Raw genomic sequence first — 26,429 nt, 5'->3', positions numbered from 1 at the left:
TTAAGGACTTCCTCAGTGATAATTTGAACTCTAAAGCAGATAATGGTGGCTTGGATGTTCTTTATGACATAAGGGGTTTTTAATATACATTTTTTTTTTAATTTTGCAATCCATAGGGGTCTATGTGAATATTAAAAACTACAAATTAGAATCAGAAATGATCAGAGCACTCCACACTTTATCTGAGCAGTAAAGTTGATCTTTATATTGACGTACGATATACATATGACATTTGCTAAGATTAGATAGAAGAGTTGCAGATGCTATATCTGCACAAAACATCTCGATGTCTCATCAGTCATAACTAGACAGTGTTTGTGACCATTTAGTTGCAGTTTGAACTTCGATTATTGTAAGTATAATTTTAATAATCAACTTAAGTAAGATGAATGCCTTGGCCAAAAGAAAGTTTAATTTGGTATAATGGTCAGATAAAAAAAATATTAGTGTTACCCTAGAGTCCCAGATTCATGTTATTTTAGCGAAAATTCGTTGGCCAAATCAAAATTTTTTCGACCAAATGTAAACAATTTTTTTTGTACCAGCAAAAAAATGACAGTAGTTGTGATGCATAAAACCTAACGAAAACTTTTCTAGATAATTAAAAAAAAAACTGAAGCGCTCTAGCGACCAAACTGTAAACGACTTTTCCAGACATCCTGTATAACCTTAAACTAATCAACGTGTTGAATGGAATCTCACAGAGGTTTAAATAATTTTTAAATACGATTAGTTTATTTTTCATTGCCATGAGGTAATGCGGAAAGTTATTTAGTATACGAGTGTTGATAAAGTATTTCACATTTATCTTTATCTAATCTATATCTAGTTGCTACATAATATAATGGCGTATTTATTATCTATTTTATATGTTATTATTATTATTGTTTTAACCAAAATGTTTAAATATTTCCATTTGTTTCACTGTCGAGTCACTTGTACAGATAATCTTATCTCTGTTTTTACATCAAAATGAAGGAGCTCCACAATCTTTTTTGTACATTTTTGTGGCCACTACAATTCGCCAAATTAGCAAAGCTACCACCGTCACTCCTCCATCAAATCCCCTATTCTTTATAAGAAAAGGGTGCGAAGGCCTTCGGAACTACACTGATCAGACGAAATGCGGAATAGTTTCCACTTGACACGTCTTTTTTGTGCAAATAATGCGGACGGTGTGTTTCGGCATGGGTGATGATCTACGTAAATAGGTTCCGTTTTTGAACGTTAAAATATGAAATCTAGTCTAGGTATTCATAAGTCTATGTCGGTACAATTAACATGTGAGTAAGCATTTTTACTTTGAAATATAATTGACCTCGAACTGTAAAATATGTTTTATAGAATTAATTAAATTCCATCGAATCTCCGGAGGCAAGAAAATCCCCGTTTTTGTATGACATGTGTGTATGGGAAAACCGACTAGCGGAATGATTGATGAATGCTTCAACTTTGGTTTCTTTTTATTATTGACATGATCATAAAGAAGGAAATAGACCATAGCCATATAACCTTAAAGATGGAGTTGGGGTGTTTCATACAAGTTTGACGTCTAAACGAGAGTCGATTTCCGAACGTCTTTTTCGAAAATTTACCTCCACAAAAGGCCTCTCGAGGCCGTTTTTCGCCTTACTTTTGTGTTCCTTAAGTTGTCTACGCGAAGGATATTTAATTTGAAGAGGAAACTTATAACAATTACAAGAGAAGGTTAGAATATTGACTTATAAACAAATTTTAGGAAAGGTCATTGTACTGTATTAGCACAGAATAATCAAAATAACCATGGATGTAAACAGCGTTACTAAATAACTCCCAGAACATGTGTTTTATCATGTCTATTTCCTTATTACGTAACCAAGGCAATTAAAGAGACAAATAACATTCAGTTGTAAACGTCCTCGCCGTGAAGGCGGGCTTGTTTCGCGCGCTTTTCTAATCTGAGCCAGTTGCCAGTTAAAAAAATAATATCGGAGCTGTTACGTTGATTACGATCGATAAAGGTTAGATAAGTTTTAGATTATAGCTTATGGCTGATATAATTTGAGTATAATTTATTTAGTTTTCTTTTAAAACTGCAAGGAAAATCGTGAGTACGAATCTTATGTTGTTAACAACCACTGGTGTATATGTCTAATGTAAGAAACGCGACAATCTAATTTGTAAGAAATGCAAGCTGGGTTTCTGAAACCAAAGTCAAAGATGAAAGATAAGGATGAAGATATTTTTAGACAGAGATATAGGTGTCAGAAACCCATGGTAAAAGTACGAGAAGTACTTAATGCCTCAAAAACTATTTAGTACCTAATAAAATATTTTAAGTAACATCTAAATACATTTTTAGGATGTAATTTTCGAAATTCCAGATGGCGCCACAAGTGACAGCGGTGACGGAGCCGGTGACGCTGGGCGAGGGCCCGCACTGGGACCATAGAGAACAGGCGCTCTACTTCGTTAGCATTTTTGACCGCTCTATCCATAAATACGTTCCTGCCACAAAGAAGCATACGAGATCTGTTCTAGGTAGCCTGTCACTTTCACGTTTCAGCGATTATTCATATGTGTGAATGAGACGGCTGTAGAATCCTGATTACATGACGTTTTGGGATTGAGGGACGAGATAAGATGAAGAGCAAAAACCGAGGGAACATTTTCGAATCTTCTGATTCTAATTTACGACACAAAATTCATTTTATTTAAATTATATTTTTGTATTCAGGCAGTAAAGTAAACTAAACCTTGAATTTTCACGCTCATCAAGACCGTCTGAAGGCCAAACATATTATAATTTGAAATAGGATGGTATTTAAATGGCTTCTTCGATAGTCGTATGGTAATTTTTGCAGTAATTTGCCGAACACGATGATAAAGAACTCCAGATTAATAAGTTTAATACTTGAAATTAAAGTAAAATTATAGTTGCGTAAATTATTACTTTCTTTATTAAACTAATTATACTTATAATGTCTAAATAGACAGGATATTATTGTAAATAATTTAATTCCTTACTATTTCTCTTTATAGATGACTTAGTAGCCTTCATAGTGCCAATAGAAGGTAAACCCAACCACTTTGTGGTTGGTATCAAGCGCCTTATAGTCGAAGTAGTCTGGGACGGTCAGGATGGTACCGCTAAAGTCATCCGTACTATCGCAGAGATAGACAAACATAACCCCGAGAACAGACTCAATGATGCCAAAGCTGATCCTAGAGGACGACTATTTGCTGGTAAATATATAAAGTGACAGATAAAAGCGCGGGAATTTCTAAAAAAATATATTTGTAAGATTTTCTGTAAATTTTGATCATTTTCACAAAAAAATAGGAAGGGGAAGTGGATTTGACAGAGAAATAGGACGGATAATTATTTCTGTGCGTTCTCTCCTCTGTCGATTCAAGGTACGCAAAGCATCTGCAATTGCGTATGTCTATGGGCAGCGGTCGATTCGCTATTTTGTAAAATTCAAGTAACTGCTTACTTGTTTGGCACCCTATAATTAAAAAAGAGTTACCCAAAACTTAATTTAGTACACTTATGAGTGAAACTGTACAGCTTTTCGTAACATCTGATATTACCATCTCACTCATTCTCTTTGAAGAAAGAAAGACAACAATTTTCGCATAAACTGTACAGTCGTACACATAAGTGTACAAAAAAATTGTAAATAAAATAGCAGTTTTATATTATAATTCCAGGTACAATGGGCTACGAATATGAACCTGGCAAATTCTATCACAAGAAAGGTGCATTATACCGCATCGATCCAGACGGCAAAGTGCACACATTAGCTGAAAACATCGATATCTCTAACGGACTTTGCTGGGATATTGAAGAAAAAGCGTTTTATTACGCGGACTCATTTGAATATGCGATCAGACGATACGATTATGATATTGAAACTGGTGATATTTGTAAGTTAAAATAACTAATCTTTTAAGTTATTAATTCCGCTTATTCTTTTATTAGTAACTAAGAAAGAGTTAATGAACATTTTTCTAACTTAATTTCAACGTGAGATTACCTACTCAACGAGGATGACTGCGGCTGTTAAAGTTTTAGTTAATTAAGCAATGAATTTTTTGTTCAAGTTTTCTAATTTCATCTTATTCATTTTTTTTAGCAAATCCAAAATTCGTATTCAACTACAAGGACCACGGTTTGGAGGGAATTGTCGATGGTATGACCATAGACACGGAAGGTAACCTTTGGGTTGCCAACTTCGACGGTCATCAGGTAAATAAGCGATAATTTTTTTTATAATAGGAATACGAACCCTAATGTAAAAACTGAAATTACAACGTAAAAGCTTCCTAGTTTTTTTTTTTCAATAAATTTTAAGCTAAAATTTCTTATAATTTTATTCCAGGTTATAAAAATCGATCCGAAGAAAGGCAAACTTCTCCAGAAGATTCGTATCCCAGCTCTTCAAGTGACCTCCGCAACATTCGGAGGTCCAAACATGGACATTTTGTACGTGACGTCAGCGTGTATGAACCGCGGTGTGGAACAGAAGCCCCCTTGCGGGTCTACATTCCAACTGACAGGTCTCGGAGTTAAAGGTCACCCGAACGCTAATGCCAGATTTAATTAAAATTATTGTGATTATATTTTGTTTTTGTTTTATTAATTAATAAATTTAAAAAAATACTTATCAAGTTTTTTTATTACCCTCGGTCGCTTTCAACTTCGTCAGCCCAAAAAATGCCTATATGTCCGCGTGTATCAGCTCATGCTACCTTTTAGTTAAAGTCTGGTCAAAATCGGTCAAACCTTTTCGGACATTACTCAGAAAAAACGCGGCCATGCGGACTGACAGACAAATATATTAAAAATAATATTAGTAAGATTGGTTTTTCGTTATCAGTAACCTAAATACAGCATGTTTACGAAACATTTTTTAAAAATATTAAATACAGACTCCAATTTTATTATACATATATAAATCTGCTCAAAAATAACGATTCAGATGACCCACTTTAAAATTATAACCTTAAACTATTTAAACTTTTTGCAATACTTTGATTAATATGTCGATTAAGTTTCGCCCTAAAGGCAGTATACTGGTACACGTTAGGCAAATTCTATGCTATACAAATTGTGCTTGCTTCTAGGTATTACCGTCGATTATTTTGTCGCAATTATGTAACAAGTTCAAGATATCCTTAAACAACATTTAAGCACATCGGCTCGTGGTGACTTGTAGGAATCTTGCAGATAATCTAGTCAAAATTATCTATATTTTTTATTATTATAGTAATACAATGAAGGTATTATTTACTATCGAGCTGTATATGGGATGTGTCGATTTTACAGTATACAGGTACAAAAATCTTGAATAGATTTTATTTAATGGACCTATGTATTTAAATAACAATAGAATGAATAATAATATTAATATATGGTCACTGTGCAATCAAAAATATTACAAGTAAACTAAAGTATAATATATATATAGCTAACTATGGAAGACATTGGGAAAGACCAATAGTGAGCAGATAAAGGCTGATGACGTTTACAAAATATCTTCTCTGGCATCTTCCAAACATTGTATCACAAATCTGTCCGGTGTTATGGGAACGTATTTAGACAGATATGTCATTTAATTAAAAAAAATTGCAAAAATTTGTAACATCATGTATACGTATATGTATATGTATACGTATAAAGTTGATTAAGTATGATTTATCATGAATTCGTCATATAAATCAAGTCAATCATCGTGCTAATTATATTTTTCAACAGTTTAATACAGTGAACCTTTGGCATCGGTGATAAAGTGACACCATCAAGTGATTACACTTTCTGTTTTTTTTATTAGAATATTTTAACCTCTGATATTTAATATTAGTAATTTTAAAATTCAAGAACAATTAAGTAAGTAACATAATCAACTAACACATTATGATTCTGTCATAAAGTTGACCACTTTTGTATACTGAATAAACCATCTCTTCACCAGGATCCCATCTGATGGTGATGAGGTCGAAATATTGTACGCACTAACTTAGTTAATGCCTATTTTCTCTGGCATCCACGCTATAATGTTTAGTGTGGAAGCACTGACATTGTTAACTTGTTCCAATTCCACTCTTTTGTACACAAAATAGATTTAATGTTAACTCTTGGTCAACCCGGTACCGCCGACGCCCACGCGCGGTCGCAAATTGCGATATGTCATTCTTGCTTGCACGGGCGGATGGCGTGCGGTCCGAGAGCGGGTGCATCGTCCACTCACAACGCGGCTATTGGGTTAATGGCGAATGGACGCCGCCCCAACTCCTCCCTGATCACGCTTCGTCCACCCGTGCAGAAATGATAAGACGTTTTATTAACTTTACCCCGTTTCATCGGCGAACGTCGATCCGGTGACGATTGGATGCCGCGGCGACCGCCTGGCGAAGAGTTGACAAGTCGGCGTTAACCCTTCAAATTTGCATAGTAACTAGATCAATGAAGGGGACCGTGGATCAAATTTATCAGAAGTATACAGAGGAAATCTAAAGGCTGTCGTACACGGATTCCAAGCAGTCGGTACTGATTAAAGTTTTAAATATTTTCAGTACCATGGCACCCGTAACTGAAGCTGTGCTATCTATGTCATTCGGCGAGGGCCCGCACTGGGACGTTGAGGAACAAGTCCTGTACTATGTCAACATCCTCGACAACTCAATCAACAAATACAACCCGGCGACCAGAGAAAAAACCTGTGCAGAGTTTGGTAATTTAATTTCATAATTTAAGGATCCTTTTTCATAATGACCGAGTAAAATGCTGGATACCTAAATTATAAATAAATTAACTGTACAAGGTTAACTCTAACTAATACTACTCGCTGTGAATATTAGTTTGCGTTGACAAATGAGTTCAAAATAGTTTATTCAGGAAAGAAGGTCCTTGTGTGAAGTCATTGTGAAATAGACCTTTTTAGATTAGTAGTTTTCGCATCGTGATGCAACGTCCACAAATCGGCGGATAAATTTAAAGATATGTGTGAAGTCAACCAAACCGAATTTGGCAAGCGTGGTAACTTAAGGTAGACTTCGAGCCTCTCAGTAGGTCAGAGTCAGGGGACGTATAGTGAGCTGATATGATGATAATGTTTTTGTTACCGTTACGATTATTCTCTGTTAATGTTAATATTTAGAAATCTGTATTTCATCTGTGAGTTTCTATGAAAATATTTATTATACCTCTCACTAACTTAAGCAATGTTTTATCAACTTTTATATTTGACAACAGTAACTCAATTTCCAGATGAGCACGTATCATTTATAATACCAATCGAAGGCAAAAAAGATCATTTCCTCGGTGGAATGAAAAGGAACATCGTCGAAATAGAATGGAACGGTGAGAACGACACCGCCAGAGTTGTCAGAGTTGTGGCTGAAGTTGACACCGACAAGCCAAGCAATATCCTCAATGACGGCAAAGCAGATCCTAGAGGGCGATTGGTGACTGGTAAAATTATTAGTCCGATAATAATATATTTAACAATTTTAATTTAGATTTAAACAAAATACATTTAAGAAAAAAAAACTCAAAACGAATGTAGCAAAAACTTAAAAGATTCAAGTTACAAGTTGAAGGTCACATTTAAAGAAGTTTTGTTACATGAAAGAGATGGAAGATAGAATTAACCAATAGAAAGAGAGATATAGTGTACTCGTAAACTCTTTACCAAGCCAAAAATAAAGAAGAAGAACCCTTTACCAATCCTAAGTACACGACTACGTCTGCGCGGTATTGAAAAAAAAAACAAAAGTTGTCTATGTGTTCTTCTAGACTTTGTTCTACAGTAGCTTAACGTTCTTATATTGAATTTATTTGATTGTTTTCAGGTACATTAGGTTTTAAATCTGGGTCAATAGGTATTGATAATATTTTCCGTGAAAACGGCTCAATATACCGTTTGGATGAAGATGGACAGGTTCACAAATTGGATGACAAGATCACCCTCGCCAATGGTCTGGCGTGGGATACTGAAAGGAAATACTTTTATTATGTCGACACTATGGATGCTATTAGAAGATACGATTATGACATCGACACTGGAAATATATGTGAGTCATTTACTGTCGGCCGCGGCTCTGTCCGCGCGGGATTAAAAAAAAACTTAATTAGTAGTCTACGTGTTCTTCCAGACTATGTTCTACATCTATGCCAAATTTGCAGCCGTTTTGGAGTACCGTGTAACAAACATCCATCCATCCAAACAATCGCATTTATAATATTAGTAAAATTATGTTAATTAATTAATTATTTATGTCTTACACATCGTCTTAATGCTACGTTGTTTTTTTGTGTTGAAGATAAATAGTTAATTTGGAATTATTGTCAGATAAATTCGTCTTTTTATAGTTGTCTGCTTTGAATTGCCGTTGTTCGTATTTGCGTAATGTTTTATATTTTTTGTTTTATGACAATAAAACATTAAAATCAATTAGATTTATTGTAAATAGTAATTTTAATTAAATAATTATTATCTGACAGCAAACTGTCAAAAAATATTTGTCGCATCAGAGCACGGGTTTAAAGGACATTGCGACGGTATGGCCATAGACACGGACGGTAATCTATGGGTGGCTCTATTCCAATCCAGTAAGGTAAATTAACTTTTTTAATGGAATAAAAAAAATATATTTGAAAAAATTATTCTACTTAAATTATATATTCATCCAGGTTATAAAAATCGAAGGGGAAACAGGTAAATTGCTTCAAAAAGTCACCATCCCTACGAGCGAAGTAACATCAGTTGCGTTTGGTGGACCTAACTTGGACATCCTTTATGTGACGACAGCCAACACACGGTGCAAGAAGAACGAACCTGTGTGGGGCGCGGCCCTATACGAGGTCACAGGCCTCGGCGTCAAAGGACTTCCAGCCTTAAAAGCTAAAATAAATTAAAAAACACTAGTTACATTGTGTTTTAATTACTATTCGAGTTGTTTTAAATTCCTAAGTTCCCTTAATTGTAGGTAATCATTGAATACGTTTTTTTTAATAAATACAAAGCACCAGTAATATAACGCAGATTTTAATAATGCTCGCTTAATCTTATCACATCTTCTAAATACTCAAAATATGTTATTGCCATAGGAATAATTATATCTTACTAATATTATAAATGCGAATAGATGGATGGATGTTTGTTCGAAGGTATCTCCGGAACGACTTACGGATCTCGCTGAAATTTGGCATAAATAGAACATAATCTGGAAGAACACATAGGTTACTTATTAAGTTTTTTTTAATTCCGCGCGGACGGAATCGCGGTCGTCAGCTAGTGTTTTATACAAATAACGCAATCATAACAATTTTATACTACGATTTGTGTCTCCGTATTAGATTAAAATTGTACACAAGTAAGATAACGGCTATGTTTTGAGGTTATATTACACGCTGACATATATTTTTTTTATGATGATTAGTCAAACATTTATCATCATCAAAAGTGGACGCGTTTACATTTTAAGATAAGTAAGTACGTTTCTTACAATAATTACTTAGTTATCTTCGTTATATTATAAATGTGAATGTTTGGATGTATGAATGTATGGATGTTTGTTAGACGGTATATTCAGAACTGCATGCATCTCGCTGAAAATTAGCATAGATGTAGAACATAGTCTAGTCATAAGCTACTTAAGTAAATTAAGGGTAATTAAGATATTTTATACCGCGCGAACGGTGTCGCGGGCGAAAACTAGTTTTTTATAAAATACTAGCATGACTTGTACCCAACATGATTTGCAAAACCCAAATAAAAAATATCAACTCTCTATGTTCAAAACATCAAACTAAATCGTTATCATATCTGTCCAGTGGTTTAGGAACGCATACGGGACAAACATACAAACATTGAGTTTACTTATATCTAAGCAGTTTTAGATATTAATAATTAGAATCATTTGGCGCGAATGCCGCGTTCTCATTACAAAGCCAAGTGTCAGAATGATTAGTGAGGGGAAAAGTCGACATTTTAGTAAGGCTAGTGTTGTGCCAGTAAACCGGCAGAGTTTCGGATTTTCTTCCTAACAGTATATAGATACTTTGATCGTTAGAAGATAGAATAGCAACCTACAGCGAATTGTTATTTTTTTCAGGACCAGGAGAAAGAGAAATCAAAACAATCCGATTACTAAAAAACTTCAAAATCGGTACATAATATTCCGAACAAGTAAATAATCAAATCTCCTTTTACCTGCCTAACATTTTACTCTTATAGTTCAGAGAAATTCTAACTAGCTTTCTTCGTCTACCTAAATGTTAATTTGATGATTCCAGATTTTTAAACTAATATAATCAAAGTGTCATCGCAATGGTGGCTACGATAAAAGCAGTACAGACTATCAGCTTTGGCGAGGGTCCGCACTGGGATGTAGACGAACAAGTCTTGTACTATGTTAACTTCCTAGACAACACAATCAATAAATATAACCCAGCAACCGGACAACACACTAAAACTAAACTGGGTAAACAATTTACTTGCGTAAATACCATTGTAATTAATAGCATAAATTAAATCCTAGCTAACATTAAATATAGTCACTTCAATTATTTTAAACATTTAATTAATTAATTTAATTTAATAATATATTATCCTGGAAGTGACTCTTCTCCGATTAACGAATGAATGACATCATTGAATTTCATTAATTAATTTAAACTTTATTGATTTAATTATTATAACACTAATTCATTTGTTAACCTTATTCTTAATATATTACATTTCATATAAAAAATATGCAAAATATATTATATTAAAAATAGAGCACCACCGGCTGTGGAGTCCCATGACTCAAACAACCAGTGGTCACTGCTGCAGAAACAGGAACCTTCTCACGATGCGTGCGGTTTCTAGGATAACTGCCTTTTGTATCGGGCCCTTAATCCAACTGTTTAGAATTAATTAATTAAATTATTAATTAATTAAATTATATCAACATGAATAGCCCCGTACCCAAACACATTCACTACATTCGTGATACCGATCGAGGGAAGAAAACATCGCTTCCTGTGCGGGATAAAGCGTGACATTGTCGAAATAGAATGGAAAGGGGACAACGATACCGCAGTGGTCGTGCGGACTATTGCCACTGTCGAAAAGGACCGACCTGAAAATTTCTTAAATGACGGCAAGGCAGACCGCAAGGGACGTTTAGTCACAGGTGAGGTGAACATTTTGATAGCTTAAAGATTAAAAAGGCTAGTATAAAGTATTAAATATATTTAAAACCAAAGTTTGACACCTATTTAAACCTTTTATAATGTACATATCGTCTTCATTTACCTGCATGAAGCTCCTATATTAAATGCAGTTTGAAGTCACTCTATCCTTCATTCTTCGATTCTTATCAAATATATAGATAAAGATATACTTCTTGTAGGAACATTAGGTGGAAATTGTCACAGTGAAACCCTGGATAACATGATTGTCCCCGAAAAAGGTTCTTTATACAGAATGGATAGCGATGGCTCCACACACAAGTTGGATGAAAAGATCACCATATCTAATGGGTTGGCGTGGGATGGAGAAGGGAAGACCTTGTACCTTGTGGACTCTATGGACTGTATTAGAAGATACGACTACGATATTGAGACGGGAAATATATGTAAGCACTAGTGGTCGCGACTCCGTCAACGCGAAATGAAAAAAAATAATAGCCTATGTGTTCTTCCAGACTATGGTCTAATTCTACGCCAAATTTAATCGAAATCCGTTGAGCCGTTCTGCAGATACCTTCAAACAAACATCCATCTATTCATTCAAACATTCGCATTTATAATATAACTAAGTTATAAATTATAACAAAAAATGGAAGGCATTTTTAAATTGTATATTTCTTTTGAAATTCAAATACGTGTTCCAATAATAATAACGAATTTATTTTCTATTGCCAGCAAATAGTCAAAAATTATTTGTTCCGAGAGATCACGGGATTAGAGGAATATGTGACGGCCTGACCATAGACACGGATGACAACCTCTGGGTTGCCGTATATCAAGGGGGTCAGGTACAAATATTTAATTTCAGCTATAAAATAGCTATAAAATAAAGTATAGATTTAGGTATTTTATCGACATAAATATATTGTAGAATTAATCAATTTACTTATAAAAAAGAAAAAACATATATTTCCAACTGTAACCACGCCATAATTATTAATCACTTTAAAAATCGTTGTAACAGTTTTTTATTTGTCGTTTTTTTACAGATATTAAAAATTGACGGCAAAACGGGCGACATACTTCAAAAAGTGACAATGCCAACGAGTGATGTGACGTCACTGACCTTCGGCGGACCGAATTTAGACATTATTTATGTTACATCTAGCAATATTCAATGGCAGAGGAACGAACCTGTGTGGGGAGCTGCTATTTACGAGGTCAATGGACTGTCTGTACGAGGATATCCTGCATCTAAAGTTCGATTAAACAGTTGAAATCAATTTTGTATTTTCATTAATTTTATAGAACAAAAATGTAAAAGTTACGTAAGCATGTGCTTGTAATTTTTGTTACCAAAATATACTAAATAAAAAATCATTTCAGTACAAATATATATAATATTATCAGCAAGGAAGAAATAATGTTACGTGTCACAACTTCAAATTGATTTAATATAATATATTTGATAAAATACTTATATATTCATTATCTATTTTGATAACTCGTAATAAAAAAAATACATTAATTAGTCGATCATCTTCTATCCACAAGTGATAACTTTACGTTGAGGTAATTCAGATATCTAATATTCTTATTTTGTGTTGAAGTGTTGTGTTGTGTTGTTAATATTCATGTAAAGACGAATAAAAAACTTACAGCACCTCCATACATTAGTGAGAATTAAAAAAGTATGTTTTTTTAGAACTACGTAAGAATATTCTACAAAGTCTTTGGGGAAAATTTTAAATATCTAGATCCAGTTACTTTGTGTTTTGTATTGATGTAAAAAGTCAGACAGTTTTATTTATTATAGCATGTTGATAATCTTACCAATGCTATATTTCCAGGCTAATAATTATAAATGGCTATCGTAACTGAAGCTGTGCTAACCATTTCTTTTGGCGAGGGTCCGCACTGGGACGTGGACGAACAGGTCTTGTACTACTGCAACTTTACAGACAAAACAATAAACAAATACAACCCTGCAACTAGACAGAATATCAAGGCGGATATCGGTAATTATTATTATTCACCATTATTTTTAAATTAAAAGAAGTGTTTTTTATATTATAAGGTGGCAAAAGAGCAAGCTGCCAACTGAATTCGACTAAATAGCGAAGCGAACGCTGCCTAAATACTACCGCAATGGCAGATGCGTTGCCTACTAGAACCGATAATATATATATCAGCTTTTTACTTGACCCCTCCTCCGTTAAATCAACTAAACCTTCCCATCCTTTTCTTATAAAAATGGGAAGGAAAAGAAGACGAAAATAAGGCATCCGGCACACTCACAAACATGGCAGGATCGTGTTAGATCATGCTTTTTTAGCTTATCCGAAATTTTGATATTGAATTTTATCATTTAAAGACAATATTCTATAGTCCAGTACCCAGATACGCATACCTCGTTCCTCATCCCAATCGAGGGCAAGAAGCATCGTTTCCTCGGAGGTATAAAGCGAGATATCGTCGAAATAGAATGGAAAGGAGACCTCGAGCAAGCAGTGGTTGTGCGGACGATCGCTAAAGTTGACCAACACCGACCAGACAATACCTTGAACGATGGCAAAGCAGACCCAAGAGGACGATTGTTTACTGGTAGATCACATTGATTTTACTAATATTATAGACGCGAATTTTTGGATGTAAGGATGGAAGAGTATTTGTTACAAGATATCTCCAGTATGGCTGCATAGATCTCGATGAAATGAAATGGAAGAATACACAAACTTTTTTATTAATTCTGCGCAGACTAAGACGCGGGCGACAGCTAGTATATAATACTTTTCTAAATATTCAAGGAACAATGGGGAATCCGGATGATGGAGATTATGAGACCATGACATTCCCGCAGCACGGTGCTTTGTTCCGAATGGACAGCGATGGTCAGACGCACAGGCTGGATGAGAGGGTGGCCGGCTCCAATGGACTCACCTGGGATGTAAATGGAACCGCCTTCTACCACGTGGACTCTGTAGACTGCATCAGAAAATACGATTATGACATCGAGACGGGAAATGTAAGTAAGTAAAAAAAGCTTTTATTATGTTCTTGTTATTTAAAAGAACTAAAAATAAAAAAGACGAACGACGACGATTCAAACGAGCTAATACTCGATGTGGTTGTGTAGTAATATCATTTTAGAATTATCATTTATTTCACTGTAAAGGTAACTTATCTTTAATAAAAGTAGAAAAATATTATTAATTTGTAGGCTAAGCTACAAATTAAATTGGATTTAATCTATCGATTTTCAATTGCCAGCTAATTGCCGAAAGTTCTTCGCGCCAAAGGACCACGCGATTAAGGGACTATGCGACGGTTTGACCTCAGACTCTGATGGAAACCTCTGGGTTGCTTTGTACGATGGAGCGAAGGTAACATTAGAAGTCTATTAAAAACTGTATTAAAGTTTTATTGACTACTACATTTTCAACAACATATACCTAATTATTCTCAATAAATTATTTAATTACAGATATTAAAAATTGATGGCAACACTGGAGAAGTTCTACAAAAAGTGACCATTCCGAATAGAGAGGTGACGTCACTAACGTTTGGTGGACCGAACTTGGATATTCTGTATGTGACGTCAGCCAACACGCGCTGCAAAAAGAACGAACCCGAATGGGGAGCGGCTCTGTACGAGGTTACAGGCCTCGGAGTTAAGGGTCGGCTGCCAATTAAAGCTAGAATTGACTAAAGCCTTTTATATTTTTAGTTCTCTAATGCACAGACTACAATAACGTAATATTGTCAATATACAATGTAAATATATAACTGATAATTCCTTTTATATAAATCTTGTAACCAAATATGAATATGTTACAAAGATTTTCGTCCTAACTTGTGAATCATTTTAAAATTGACTCTACCTAATTAAATAATATTTAAAAAAGTTCTGTGTTTTATTTAAGTCAGCGTCTTTTGTGCTTTATAATGTTTTAAAAAATATTTCAAAATCGCCTGAATGCAAGAAAGTATGAACATATGAAAGCGCGAATAGTGGAGTGAACAAGAATGTTAATTAATTAATAAAAATATTTTCATTAATTACATAATTTCATTAATTAATATTTTAATGATAAAGCAAATCGATGGGCGAACATTATGTTAAATTAATAAAAAACGTTACTTTCGACTGGTACTTTACTCTTTACAACAAAGAAAAGAGTTTACGATTTGCACGTCAATGACTCGCTGAGGCGAGCACGGCCAAGCATTGCTTATGGTTTTAATATGGGCCATTATAAACAAACCAAGGTCAAGATTGACCTCTTAATGACCGTTGGTCGATACCAAATCCTCTGTAAAAACATATCGTCCTCCCTGTCATCTTTGAAAAAAAAATACAGATAACAATAAATTTTAAACGTGGATATTGGTCACAGAAACACGGTCGGTGACAATACTACTCAGGATTATATAATTATTTATCAAAAGTTGATTCACCGCGTCGATTTAATGATACAAATATATAGATAGAAAAGATACATACTGAGTAAATACGATAAAAAAAGTCATGATTCATTATGTTTTGCGTGTTCTTTGATCATAGTTTGACTGCGTGCTTTTTCGTTTAGTCTGATCCGGTATCTAGAAGAGCGTTGTCTGTTGATAGGTAAAATCCTTTTTTTTATTATATAAGTTTTTAGTTTATTTTAATATGATAAGCAGTATTTTTCTATGGATTTTTATTATCAAATCGCGTGATTAATGTTCAGAATTTATAACGATACTAGCGGACCCGACAGACGTTGTCCTGTCTACACGTCCTTAATTTAAAAATTTCAAACTTTTTTTAATAAGCTAAGCTAGGGACAGACTAAAATTAAAATTCGAATATTATTTAAAATTTGACACTGCGATGGTAGCGCCGTCTGTGGGATCCAATGTAAAACATTCCAAAATCAACAACTACTAATAAATTAAAAATTAATTAAAAAAACATTGTCCAGCGGACAAAATTGTGAATCTAAACCATTCCCAGATCCCCTTGAACACACACAAAAAATTTCATCAAAATCGGTCCAGTCGTTTGAGAGAAGTTCAGTGACATACACACTCACAGAAGAATTATATATATAAAGATAGTATAAAGGTTATTAAATAAATAAAAATTACATAATTTGATATGCAAATATCACGTAAAAACAGCTGTGCAGCTGTTTAGGTATTGTTTCCTACAATTAACTAATGTAGAATATAATTACCCAGACATAAAACATTCCAAATGGCACCAGTCACAGAAGCAGTGCTGACCATTTCCTTCGGTGAGGGCCCGCATTGGGACGACGATGAAAAAGTTCTGTACTATATGAACTTTATGCAGAGTTCCATAAACAAATATAACCCGAAAACCGGACAAAAAACCACCACTGAAATCGGTAATTAAATTTTAGCACTTATTACCTATTTACAATTTTTAAAAATTCTACCACTTTGTTGCGTGTTATGAAGATTGTAAATCGCTAGATGGCGCTGTCATAAAATTTACCTAATTCCTCAAAAAATTCTCTTTTCTTATTATACCTATTGCCTTTTTTGTAATATTGTTTTTATTTTACAAGGAATAGTAAATTAGTCTAGCCTGACATGGACTGTATGGTCTATGGCGTACCAGCGCTTGTTTTCAGTTTTACTGTCTTACTGTACTGGAATGATGTAAACCAGGCAATATTTAATTAATGTGATATTTGTCAGAACAATTCCCTGACACATACACTTCGTTCCTCATCCCAATCGAGGACAAGAAACATCGTTTTGTTGCCACATTGAGACGCGACATCGTCGAAATAGAATGGAAAGGTGACAACGAGAAAGCGGTGGTCATAAGGACCATTGCCAAAGTTGATCAGGATAAACCAGAAAATATCATAAATGATGGTAAAGCGGATCCTAGAGGAAGACTGTTTACAGGTGAGTTTGTTTTTAATAATCACGAATTGGAATCTGAGCATAGTCTTTATTTAAAATAATCACTTTTACAATATTTCTTTTAGGAACATTTGGTTATAATCCATCAGGTAAAAATCTAAATGAAATGATTCTACCGCAAAGAGGTTCTTTATATCGAATAGATACAAACGGACAGGTGAAAAAGTTGGATGAAAATATCACTATCTCAAACGGATTAGCATGGGATAAAGACGGAAAGACGTTGTACTATGTAGACTCAATGGACGGCATTAGAAGATACGATTACGACATAGAAACAGGAAATATATGTTAGTTTTAATTAAACAAACCGTTAAATTAAGTGAACTCTAAATAATTTAATTAATTTAATTTTAATGGAATTATGAGGCAAATAATTGCCGATCATTTTATCATATTATATAAAATGACTACTGCTTGCCAAATCTAACCGCAACAAATTAACATCAAATCCGTTGCCTGCATTTAATTTAGAAAGCTGTGAGAATAAATATGACATTATGCTAAAGGGACTTAATAACGTAAAATTCAATTTTGCGTCCATAAGAACACACAAAAGCGTTTACATTACGATTAATAGCTTTTTTTTTTCAATAAACAGCAAACTGTCAAAAATTATTCATACCGAAAGATCACGGAATCAATGGAATATGTGACGGCCTGACCATAGACACGGATGACAACCTCTGGGTTGCCGTATATCAAGGAAGCCTGGTAAAGATTTAACACAATTTAATTAAAATCTTTGATTTTATTATTACACTTAATGAATGAAAAAATCTATTTTACTAAAAGCGATTTGTAATTAAATTAAATCTTTTTAAAATCTAAGTACATTTGGCAATGAATAACGGTTAAAATACACAATATTTCAAGATTAAAATAACACCAAAAAAAGTCTTGCAATCGTTGTTTTTATTATACGAAAGTCTACCAAACATTTCCAGGTATTGAAAATAGACGGAAAAACGGGTGAAATACTACAAAAAATCACTATTCCGAATAGCGAGGTGACATCTTTAGCATTTGGTGGAGAGAACCTGGACATCCTCTACGTCACAACAGGTAACGGTCGCTGGAAGAAAACTGAGACTGAGTGGGGGGCGGCGCTTTACGAGGTCAAAGGACTAGGGGTGAGGGGATATCCCGCCTTTAAAGCAAAAATCAATTAAATAAAAAGTTACAATAAATGATACTTTTTTCTTATTTAACAACCAGTGGTCATCCGCGATTTCGTCATCGCAGAATTAAAAAAGGTAGCCTATTATCTGCAGTACCTACCTTTCCGTCCAAGTCCTATCAAAATCTGTTCAGCCGCTCCGAATATTACCCGGAATAAACACGGCTCTGCGGTCAGACATACAGAGAGACAGACAGAGAGACGAAAAAAATTATTGTCATCGCTCATGTTCTCTTTGAAAAATAGAGAGCATTATGTTTTTGTACGTGTCTTTCGACACCGTAAAACCCAGTCAAGGTGGTATAACAAGAAAATTAAACAAATTATCCTGTAAATATTTGCTTTATTTAAAGTTTATGATATAAAGAAGTATATAGGGTAAAATGTGAATACGCATTTAAATTTACTTATATATAATATTATTATATAAAAATTTGTAAAAACTTAAATATTAGCACCTTACATGTCTTTTATGATTTTCTAATAAGACTTCACATTTCTTTGGTACTAAAATACGATTTTCTATATATAAATTGAGATAAATTTTATCACTCCAAAGTAAAAAAGTATACGTTTTTGGTTAATAAAATAAATTATGTAAAAATTATCTTATAGTTTTATTAAATATCAAAAATAATATATAAAAATATTGCAAATGCTTATGAAAGTGATAAGTAGTACTTAAAATAATTGTATAAATTAGCTGCATTTTAGCATAGCAGCTGATATTTAAACCACCCTTTATAAATATGTCTTTTAGTGCTAAAATAACCAGAAAATAATTAAGGCAGTTTGAAGTTGACATTAGGATGACCTTTAACACCCAAACCTAGCACCATAAAGGTTGCACCACAAGGAGGTTTTTGTTCTTCTTTTATATTCATACTGGCCGTAGTAACAAAAAGTACATCCAAATTTGGTCCTCCAAAAGTCACAGAAGTGACCTGCTTGGCTGGTATTGGTATCTTTTGCAACACAGACCCAGCTTTTGGGTCTATTTTAAGGACACATGATCCATCGAAGATGGCAACCCACAGATTACCATCCGTGTCTATGGTCATGCCATCAGGGAAACCTTCGATATCATTTTTCTTGAAATCAAAGATGTATTTAAGGTTGGCTGAAAAAAAATGCCAGGATTAACACATTCAATGCCACAACTGTTTTCACATAGAGTGAACTCAAAACAAAAATAAACTTACTCAAGATTATAAATGCGAATCTTTAGATGGATGGATGGATGATTGTTTGAAGATATCTCCAGAACGGCTTAACATATCTTAATGAAATTTGACACAGATGTAGTATATAGTTTGGAAGAACACATAGGCTATTTAGAATTTTTAATATCGCGCGGACGGAGTCGTGAGCGAAAGCTAGTTGCAAACAAATACTTACAAATATCACCTGTATCCACATCAAAATCATACCGTCTAATCTTACACTCAGGTGAATCATTGTAGTACATAGCTTTTTCTCTAAGGTCCCAAGCAAGACCATTAGAAATACTTATGCTACTGCACATCTTAACAATTCCCCGTCTATCCAATCTGTATAGCGAGCCTTTTTCCATGAGAAAGTTACCAGGGGGCTCTTCATGACCCATTGTACCTGAAAACAATGGAATGTTTGAAGGTATGTCTGGAAGAACATGTGAGTGCGAATTTAATTCTTTGACTTTACCTGCATACAACCTTCCTTTAGGATCAGCTTTTCCATCATTGATTCTTGTTGTTGGTACATCCTGGTCAACTTCTCCTAACTCCTTCACAATTTTTACTTTACTGTTGTTCTCACCATCCCATTGGATTATCAAGAATTTCCTCTCAACACCAACAACAAACTGATCATTTGTACCATCAACAGGTACTATAAAACCCACACGACCATCTGAAAATAATTTTTGTGATTTTATAATATAAATATTTTTTTCATATGTTTCGCATGCATATTTAATAAAACATAAATTGAGGTTGACTATACTGCTGTTAAATAATACATTAAATAAAGATTAGCCTTAATTTTCCTTTAACAGATTATATTTCATCTATTAATACAAAAGATAAATTATTGTCAGCATCAGACAGCATAGCTATAAGTAAAAAATTGATTGAGCCATTCCAAAGAAAATGGAAATTCAAATTATTTAAATATATTTGTTTTAAACAATTATAAAACATTATAATCTAAACTAAGTAAAAAGTTATATTTCAAACTATATTTTAGTAGAATTTAATATTGTTGAATAAAGTTAAATATTTGTGATAATACTTTTACATACCCAATAAAGTCTTGGTATGTACTCCTGTAGCGGGTACATATTTATTAATGGACTTTGAATTGATGTCCACAAAGTACAAAGCCTGTTGCTTATCATCCCAGTGTGGACCCTCTCCTAACACTGCAGGTTCAACTATTTTTTGCACTGATACTGACATCTAAAGGTTAAAAACATTTAATATTGAACAAAAAAGTTAAAAATTACATAAGAGTAAAATATGATCCCTTATTTTTTATTTCCAACATTTAGAGGAGTAGAAATTTATTTTATTAAGGAGGAAAACTAATTTATTACTTACTATTACAATTTTTGTGCACGAAGAGAAAAATCAACTTAATTAAAACTTTCTTTGATACTTATGTATCACGTTATCACATTTATAACAACAGTTCTTTTGATTAAGAGATACTTATTGCAATGTGATAATTTTATACTTGTTTATTAAGATAACAATTACGATCATAACACAACAATTATCTTATCATGTCAACTGAAAAGTTGGGTCATGCATAATCGAGGATGTGAGAATGAGAAGGAAGTTTTATACGACGGTTGCCATATAGCTGAAATATGATTCCCCTAAATTGCAAAATATTACGTTTGCCAAACAATCACTTTTTCCTGCCTAATCTACCACCATACATATTTACAGAGAAATTCAATAATTAAAATTAAAAAAGGAAAAAATACTTTTACACTAATAGTTATGGCCCTATTAATTTTTCTGTTTAAGAGTGCTGCCGTCACGGCATACCGGATTAATGCGACTTTTAAAATGTAGTGCAATTTTTGGTAGTTTTCACAACTTTTAACTATTCCAAAAATTATAATTTATATCATTATTTTTTCATCATTATCATCATCAGCTCACTATACGTCCCCACCGAGGGGCTACCCTGAGTTAAGGGTGATTAGGCCATAGTCAACCACGCTGGCCAAGTGCGGGTTGGTTGACTATTATTTTTACAATACCCAATTTTGTGTTTATTTATATTAACTGGCAACTCTAAAGGACGCCGTCGACGTCTTCACCAATTATGCCTAGTTTAAATTATGCCAGTACAGTAGGACAATAGCACTGGCTTAACATGGACTGTTTTGGCATAGTGGTGTCAACTTCTGTTTACATTATGCCAAAGCTTTGAGTGCTACTGTTCTACTGTACTGGCATAATCTACACCAAGGATTACTTTAACTTGTGTGCTTATTGATAATACGATATTACATTGTAATTAAATCATGATTTAGATATTTATATGCGTCATAATCAACATTTTAATGAGACATAATAAAAATATTCATGACAAGCAATCGCCAAATCAAATGAGATTATAAAATTGTGCTTTTCAAGTATATTGGCGGCCCAAGGTCATCGGCGCGCTGGGCAGTGACCACTCTACTGCCATTCCGCTACACCTGAAATTGTGGTTTCGCGCGAATTTAAGAGCCGCCAAGATATCTGAATAGATTTATACCACAGTAGGTCTTCCATATCAATATCTTTATCAGGAATCCTTTTTGTATGTAGTTAATTAAACAATGTTATTAATTGTATCAAGTCAAGTTTATTAATCTTAACCAATTTAAAAATATATTTACATCTACATCTGCGGTTTCTTTTTATTGGACATCTTACTTAAATGACGACAAATCTTTTTCTTCAGTTCCTTTTGCCTCTTTAATTTCCGCCATTCTTCTTCCTCTATTTGTTTCTTATGCTTCTGCAGCCTCTCCGCTGTTGCCTCTTTTTCTTTCTCCTTCTTCTGTTCAAAGTTTGTCTTCAACATTTTCATAACATTTGACACTTTCTGTTCATGTGGACTCTTTATAACAGCTATTCTATCTTTGAATATATCCTTAGCTTTAACACCAGATAAAGTAGTTGTACGTTCTTTCGGTTTAAATCTATAAGGCAGACCTTTTTGCAAAGCTTTAGGGATAACCAAAGGCTTGAATACTTTTGGTTCTCTTTTAATACTTGTGTACATAGAATCAGTATTAGCATCATTTTGTATGTTCCGTTCCCTTTTTAGTTGTCCTTTTGTTTTCATACCCTGCCAAGCATTTTTACTTCCAGCTGGTAATAATAAATTAACTACGGGAGCGTAAAACTTAGTTACGTCTACTTTGAACCATGTCCGGCAAAATATAATATCACTCATAAGTATTTTATCTTCAAATGTAGCACGGAATGCTCCTTCAGGTTTGTTTAAGGCCTTTTTTATTTGACCTCTGATCCCTGATACAGTTTTCACTCTGGCACCCTCAAATTTTGCGACCTCCAAAGTGGTTGTAAACATATCTTTTATGAATGCAGTCTTTTTGTATATTTTCAATGGTGTACCCACTAATTTGAGTTTTTTAACAATTTGTGTAGATTTATTAATTTCATTAACACTGCCTGTAGCAGCTATTCTAAATCCTAACTGCTTTATCTCATTGGGATTATTGTTGACTGTTTGAAGAGCTAAGAAGCCTGTATTTTGTGGTGTAATGGGGCCATAAAAATGCATGTTACATGTAACATGTTCTGGAGTATATTTCAAATACCTACATTTCAAATCATCCTCTATCTTGGAATATATGGGAAGGGTTTGGAAACGTCGCCAACCTAACGATATTATAAGGGGATCATTTGTTTTAAGAATCTTCTTATACCATCTATGTTTTTTTACTTTACAAGATACGAAACCTATGTTCTGCTCCGCCATGTTCAGTGCACCAATCAGTATGGGGTAACTGGCATCGAAATTAGTAACAAATTCCGAGGGCATATCTTTGAACAGCATCCTAACATATAATCCTGGTCTAAAACCCTCTACTTCAACTCTTAAGCCACTGTCTAGGTTTTCGAAAACGGATTTGTTTAACTCGGACTGTTTAAGAGCCTCTGCTTTTAGACTTTCGTAATAAGAATGATCACCTTTAATTCTATGGTCATCTGGATTGTCATACTCTGAATCAAATTTTGCTTTAAGCTTTAACTTCTTTTCGAGAATATCAGATTTTGTTGGCTCCCCTTTGCGTTTTATACCAGATGCCTCGTTATTAGTTTCCTCATTTGAAACATCTTTATTGATATGTTTTTCTCCTGTTTCCAAATCTTCAAAGTCACCGTAAAGTTCTTCATCACCATCACTTGCATCATCTAGCTTCAGAAGTTCTGAGGCATCTTCATCAGGCAATCTTTTTCCTGTCACAAAATTCTTCATGAGGAACTGTTTATTGGTTTCATTTGTCCAATCCTTTAAGTTTGGTTTGACATTTGAATAAAAATAGGAACATTCATCAACATCTTGCTGTTCTTTCTGTTTATGCTTTTTCTTCTCAGTGCTTGTTACTTTCTTAAATAATCCACCAATTTCTTCATCATCACTGCCACTACCATCTTCTTTTTGTTCTTTATTTTTATTTCCAATTTCATAATCCCCATAAACTAACTTCATTATATTTTTCGAAGTCTTTTGTCTTTCAAAGTAAGCCATAGTTGCTTTCTCACCTAATTTTTCTTTCCATTTAGTATTATAGTCAGTATCATCATCATCAGAGTTTTCCTCTTGATCTGATTTTTGACCATTTTCTTGTTCAGCACCCTCTGCTTCAGAACCCGAGTTGTTATCCCATGGCAGTTTGTTCTCATCACCATCTTTTCCACTTTCATCTATACCACTATCACTATCAGATTCATCATTATCATCATCATCACCTGATGAATCAGAATCTTCATGATTATCATTTTGTAGATATTCATCATCTTTTACCATATCTGGATAAATTACAGCTCCTCCGCTAAAAAGCTTAAAACCAGATTCCTGCATTTGTTCATCAAGTGTCTCTTTTGTTTCAACAACATTTTTAATCAATGTTTTCTTTTCGTTTGTTTCTTCATCTTCTTGTTTATGTGAGTGTGATCCAAGGAGTTCAATATATACTGCATCTTTATCATAAACAATACCACCAACACCGGAGAATGGTGCATAAATTTGTCTTTCCCTTTCCATCAGGTGGCGTTTCTTTTCTCTGCTCGGTAATGGACAAGGATCTGGTAAGTATGATAGTTCACTTATCTTCATATCTCCTACACCTGCAAACATCAAAATGTGTATAATTTGAAAGAAATACGATAAGAATTTTCATAGAATTAAAAAAAAATTATAAATAGCCTATGTGTGTATTTCAGGCCACATTCTATATCTGTATAATGTATGCAGATGTAAACATTAAGATCAACTGAACCATTCCAGAGATCATCATCATCAGCTCACTATACGTCCCCACCGAGGGGCTCGGAGCCTACCCTAAGTTAAGGGTGATTAGGCCATAGTCAACCACGCTGGCCAAGTGCGGGTTGGTTGACTTCACACATATCTTTGAATTTCTTCGCAGATATGTGCAGGTTGCATCACGATGTTTTCCTTCATCGTAAGAATGTCGGATAAATGTACATATGTAAATTGGAAATTGAAAAACACATTGGTACATGGCGGGATTCGAACCCAGGACCTGCAGATTGCAAGTCAAGTGCTTGACCACTGAGCCACCGACGCTCCAGAGATACCTTCTAACAAACATCCATTCATCCATCTAAATTTTCATATTTATAATATTAGTAAGACTAGGGCTAAGTTAGTTTATTTTAGAGAATTGTTCTTAGACAGTGCCTAGTTATTATTTATCTGGAAGATAAAATAAAAATGATTGAATTGATACCTGCAATATGCACTGTGGCTTCTTTCATTAGAGGTACACCTCTGACATAACCATATAGTACTACATCTCTGTTAACTTTAGAATCCTTTCTTATAACCTCTTGACTAGTAACATCTTCTAAGCGGTCCGCCAAGATATATGCATGTGTCATGCGCCAGCTTAAAGGCCTGAATTTCATCACAGATATAAATCTAGACAGATTTTTAATCTCATTTCTTAGATATTCACCATGAACAATACCAGAGAGGTAAAATAATTTTGCACCAGGATACACCTCTGTCCAAAAACGATGTTTTAGTGTTTTCTTTGTTGTTTTCAATGTTTTTGCATTCTTGATCATGTCAAGATGTGTCAGTACACCCATAATTTTAGGCATACCATGCACCTGACATATGTTAAGGAATTCGAATATCTCCATTTCGAAACCAAAACTAGCGTCACACAGAAGGAGAACTAAATCCGCGCATTTTGCTATATCTATCATGGAATTAACGTCGTTATTACATTCAATCAAAGTTAAACGACGTTTCTTTGATGTAACTATAGTAATCGGGCCGTTAGTGCTGGTAACGTTAGTTTTTATAAAACTTTTAATTAAGTTATTTATGAGTGTTGTCTTGCCTACACGAGGCGGCCCAACAACTGCTACGACGATCGGCGGAGGCTCCAGTGGCGTCTTGTCCACTTGGGGGATGTGCTGCTTCTTGGAAATAACATCTTCTCGTCTTCTAAACTGCCTTTCAGCTCGGACAGCAGATTGGATTGCAAATGCCTTCGGGTTTCTCTGTCTAGCACTTAGGTTAGATTGATCGACTGCAGTTTTTTTCTTCTTTTTATCAGCCTTCCGTCCGGCACGTTTCGCGTGATGCGACTTCTTTTTATCAAATATGGCATCGTCAGCCATCTTTACATAATATCTAGAATGAATTTACAAGAAAGATCCAAGCATGATTTTGTAAACAACGTCGACCAAGCACATGGATGTTGACAGTTGACATTGAAAATCTGATCTGACAATGACATAAAATATCAATGTAACCAGTTTACAAAGGTACCTCAATGATTCAGGATGAACTTCGTTAAGCTGAAAAAAGTTTTCAGGTTCTTTCTTGTCTTATACAATATAAAAAAATGTCTAAAAATTAAAATCA

At 34.1% G+C, this 26,429-nt stretch overlaps 6 protein-coding genes across 9 annotated transcripts; 4 read left to right on the top strand and 2 right to left on the bottom strand.

Moving 5' to 3' along the window:
• The first annotated feature begins 245 nt into the window (after positions 1-245).
• On the top strand, positions 246-4,608 carry LOC106116864 (regucalcin-like). 3 transcript variants are annotated; one of them, XM_013310913.1, is made up of 6 exons: positions 246-352; positions 2,364-2,520; positions 3,022-3,225; positions 3,694-3,909; positions 4,119-4,231; positions 4,365-4,605. In XM_013310913.1, the coding sequence occupies exons 2-6, from the start codon at positions 2,364-2,366 to the stop codon at positions 4,587-4,589; spliced, it is 915 nt and encodes a 304-aa protein (XP_013166367.1). In that variant the 5' UTR covers positions 246-352; the 3' UTR covers positions 4,590-4,605.
• A 1,113-nt stretch (positions 4,609-5,721) lies between these two features.
• LOC106116767 (regucalcin-like) lies at positions 5,722-8,906 on the top strand. Of its 2 annotated transcripts, none has more exons than XM_013310772.1 (6): positions 5,722-5,872; positions 6,559-6,716; positions 7,253-7,456; positions 7,837-8,058; positions 8,489-8,601; positions 8,678-8,906. In XM_013310772.1, the coding sequence occupies exons 2-6, from the start codon at positions 6,563-6,565 to the stop codon at positions 8,900-8,902; spliced, it is 918 nt and encodes a 305-aa protein (XP_013166226.1). In that variant the 5' UTR covers positions 5,722-5,872; positions 6,559-6,562; the 3' UTR covers positions 8,903-8,906. The 2 variants fall into 2 exon arrangements, with proteins under 2 accessions (XP_013166226.1, XP_013166225.1); XM_013310771.1 differs by lacking the exon at positions 5,722-5,872 and adding an exon at positions 6,318-6,480.
• A 471-nt stretch (positions 8,907-9,377) lies between these two features.
• LOC106116769 (regucalcin-like) lies at positions 9,378-12,318 on the top strand. The gene is made up of 5 exons (XM_013310774.1): positions 9,378-9,475; positions 10,102-10,175; positions 10,283-10,470; positions 10,951-11,166; positions 12,214-12,318. Exons 3-5 carry the CDS (start codon positions 10,317-10,319, stop codon positions 12,225-12,227), a joined length of 384 nt encoding a protein of 127 aa, XP_013166228.1. The 5' UTR covers positions 9,378-9,475; positions 10,102-10,175; positions 10,283-10,316; the 3' UTR covers positions 12,228-12,318.
• Positions 12,319-12,635: 317 nt separating this feature from the next.
• On the top strand, positions 12,636-18,424 carry LOC106116491 (uncharacterized). Its single transcript, XM_013310360.1, has 12 exons — positions 12,636-12,736; positions 13,015-13,182; positions 13,553-13,768; positions 13,972-14,193; positions 14,435-14,547; positions 14,649-14,870; positions 15,754-15,791; positions 16,388-16,557; positions 16,874-17,089; positions 17,173-17,397; positions 17,709-17,821; positions 18,055-18,424. Exons 2-12 carry the CDS (start codon positions 13,029-13,031, stop codon positions 18,277-18,279), a joined length of 1,914 nt encoding a protein of 637 aa, XP_013165814.1. The 5' UTR covers positions 12,636-12,736; positions 13,015-13,028; the 3' UTR covers positions 18,280-18,424.
• Positions 18,425-18,644: 220 nt separating this feature from the next.
• LOC106116768 (regucalcin-like) lies at positions 18,645-21,070 on the bottom strand. Its single transcript, XM_013310773.1, has 5 exons — positions 20,867-21,070; positions 20,569-20,725; positions 19,971-20,177; positions 19,686-19,898; positions 18,645-19,407 (listed from the first exon to the last, which is right to left on the bottom strand). Exons 2-5 carry the CDS (start codon positions 20,723-20,725, stop codon positions 19,070-19,072), a joined length of 915 nt encoding a protein of 304 aa, XP_013166227.1. The 5' UTR covers positions 20,867-21,070; the 3' UTR covers positions 18,645-19,069.
• A 1,043-nt stretch (positions 21,071-22,113) lies between these two features.
• Positions 22,114-26,294, bottom strand: LOC106116713 (pre-rRNA-processing protein TSR1 homolog). Its single transcript, XM_013310657.1, has 2 exons — positions 25,279-26,294; positions 22,114-24,652 (listed from the first exon to the last, which is right to left on the bottom strand). Exons 1-2 carry the CDS (start codon positions 26,180-26,182, stop codon positions 22,170-22,172), a joined length of 3,387 nt encoding a protein of 1,128 aa, XP_013166111.1. The 5' UTR covers positions 26,183-26,294; the 3' UTR covers positions 22,114-22,169.
• Positions 26,295-26,429: the final 135 nt, after the last annotated feature.

Source organism: Papilio xuthus, unplaced genomic scaffold, assembly GCF_000836235.2.
Source record: "Papilio xuthus unplaced genomic scaffold, Pxut_1.1 DF827714.1, whole genome shotgun sequence".
In the NCBI taxonomy this organism is placed as follows: domain Eukaryota; kingdom Metazoa; phylum Arthropoda; class Insecta; order Lepidoptera; family Papilionidae; genus Papilio; species Papilio xuthus.
This window is presented reverse-complemented; position numbering and strand designations above follow the sequence as displayed.

Coding starts and splice junctions, on each gene's coding strand:
- LOC106116864 (XM_013310913.1), top strand. CDS start 2,364: ATGGCGCCACAAGTGACAGCGGTGACGGAGCCGGTGACGCTGGGCGAG. Junction 2,521..3,021: donor GCATACGAGATCTGTTCTAG/GTAGCCTGTCAC, acceptor TTCTCTTTATAG/ATGACTTAGTAGCCTTCATA. Junction 3,910..4,118: donor TATTGAAACTGGTGATATTT/GTAAGTTAAAAT, acceptor CATTTTTTTTAG/CAAATCCAAAATTCGTATTC.
- LOC106116767 (XM_013310771.1), top strand. CDS start 6,449: ATGAAGGGGACCGTGGATCAAATTTATCAGAA. Junction 6,481..6,558: donor GTGGATCAAATTTATCAGAA/GTATACAGAGGA, acceptor AAATATTTTCAG/TACCATGGCACCCGTAACTG. Junction 8,059..8,488: donor CATCGACACTGGAAATATAT/GTGAGTCATTTA, acceptor ATTATCTGACAG/CAAACTGTCAAAAAATATTT.
- LOC106116769 (XM_013310774.1), top strand. CDS start 10,317: ATGGTGGCTACGATAAAAGCAGTACAGACTATCAGCTTTGGCGAGGGT. Junction 10,471..10,950: donor ACACACTAAAACTAAACTGG/GTAAACAATTTA, acceptor CAACATGAATAG/CCCCGTACCCAAACACATTC.
- LOC106116491 (XM_013310360.1), top strand. CDS start 13,029: ATGGCTATCGTAACTGAAGCTGTGCTAACCATTTCTTTTGGCGAGGGT. Junction 13,183..13,552: donor GAATATCAAGGCGGATATCG/GTAATTATTATT, acceptor AATATTCTATAG/TCCAGTACCCAGATACGCAT. Junction 16,558..16,873: donor AAAAACCACCACTGAAATCG/GTAATTAAATTT, acceptor GATATTTGTCAG/AACAATTCCCTGACACATAC.
- LOC106116768 (XM_013310773.1), bottom strand. CDS start 20,725: ATGTCAGTATCAGTGCAAAAAATAGTTGAACCTGCAGTGTTAGGAGAG. Junction 20,178..20,568: donor ACATACCAAGACTTTATTGG/GTATGTAAAAGT, acceptor AATTATTTTCAG/ATGGTCGTGTGGGTTTTATA. Junction 19,408..19,685: donor TGTGGATACAGGTGATATTT/GTAAGTATTTGT, acceptor ATTTTTTTTCAG/CCAACCTTAAATACATCTTT.
- LOC106116713 (XM_013310657.1), bottom strand. CDS start 26,182: ATGGCTGACGATGCCATATTTGATAAAAAGAAGTCGCATCACGCGAAA. Junction 24,653..25,278: donor AGCCACAGTGCATATTGCAG/GTATCAATTCAA, acceptor TGATGTTTGCAG/GTGTAGGAGATATGAAGATA.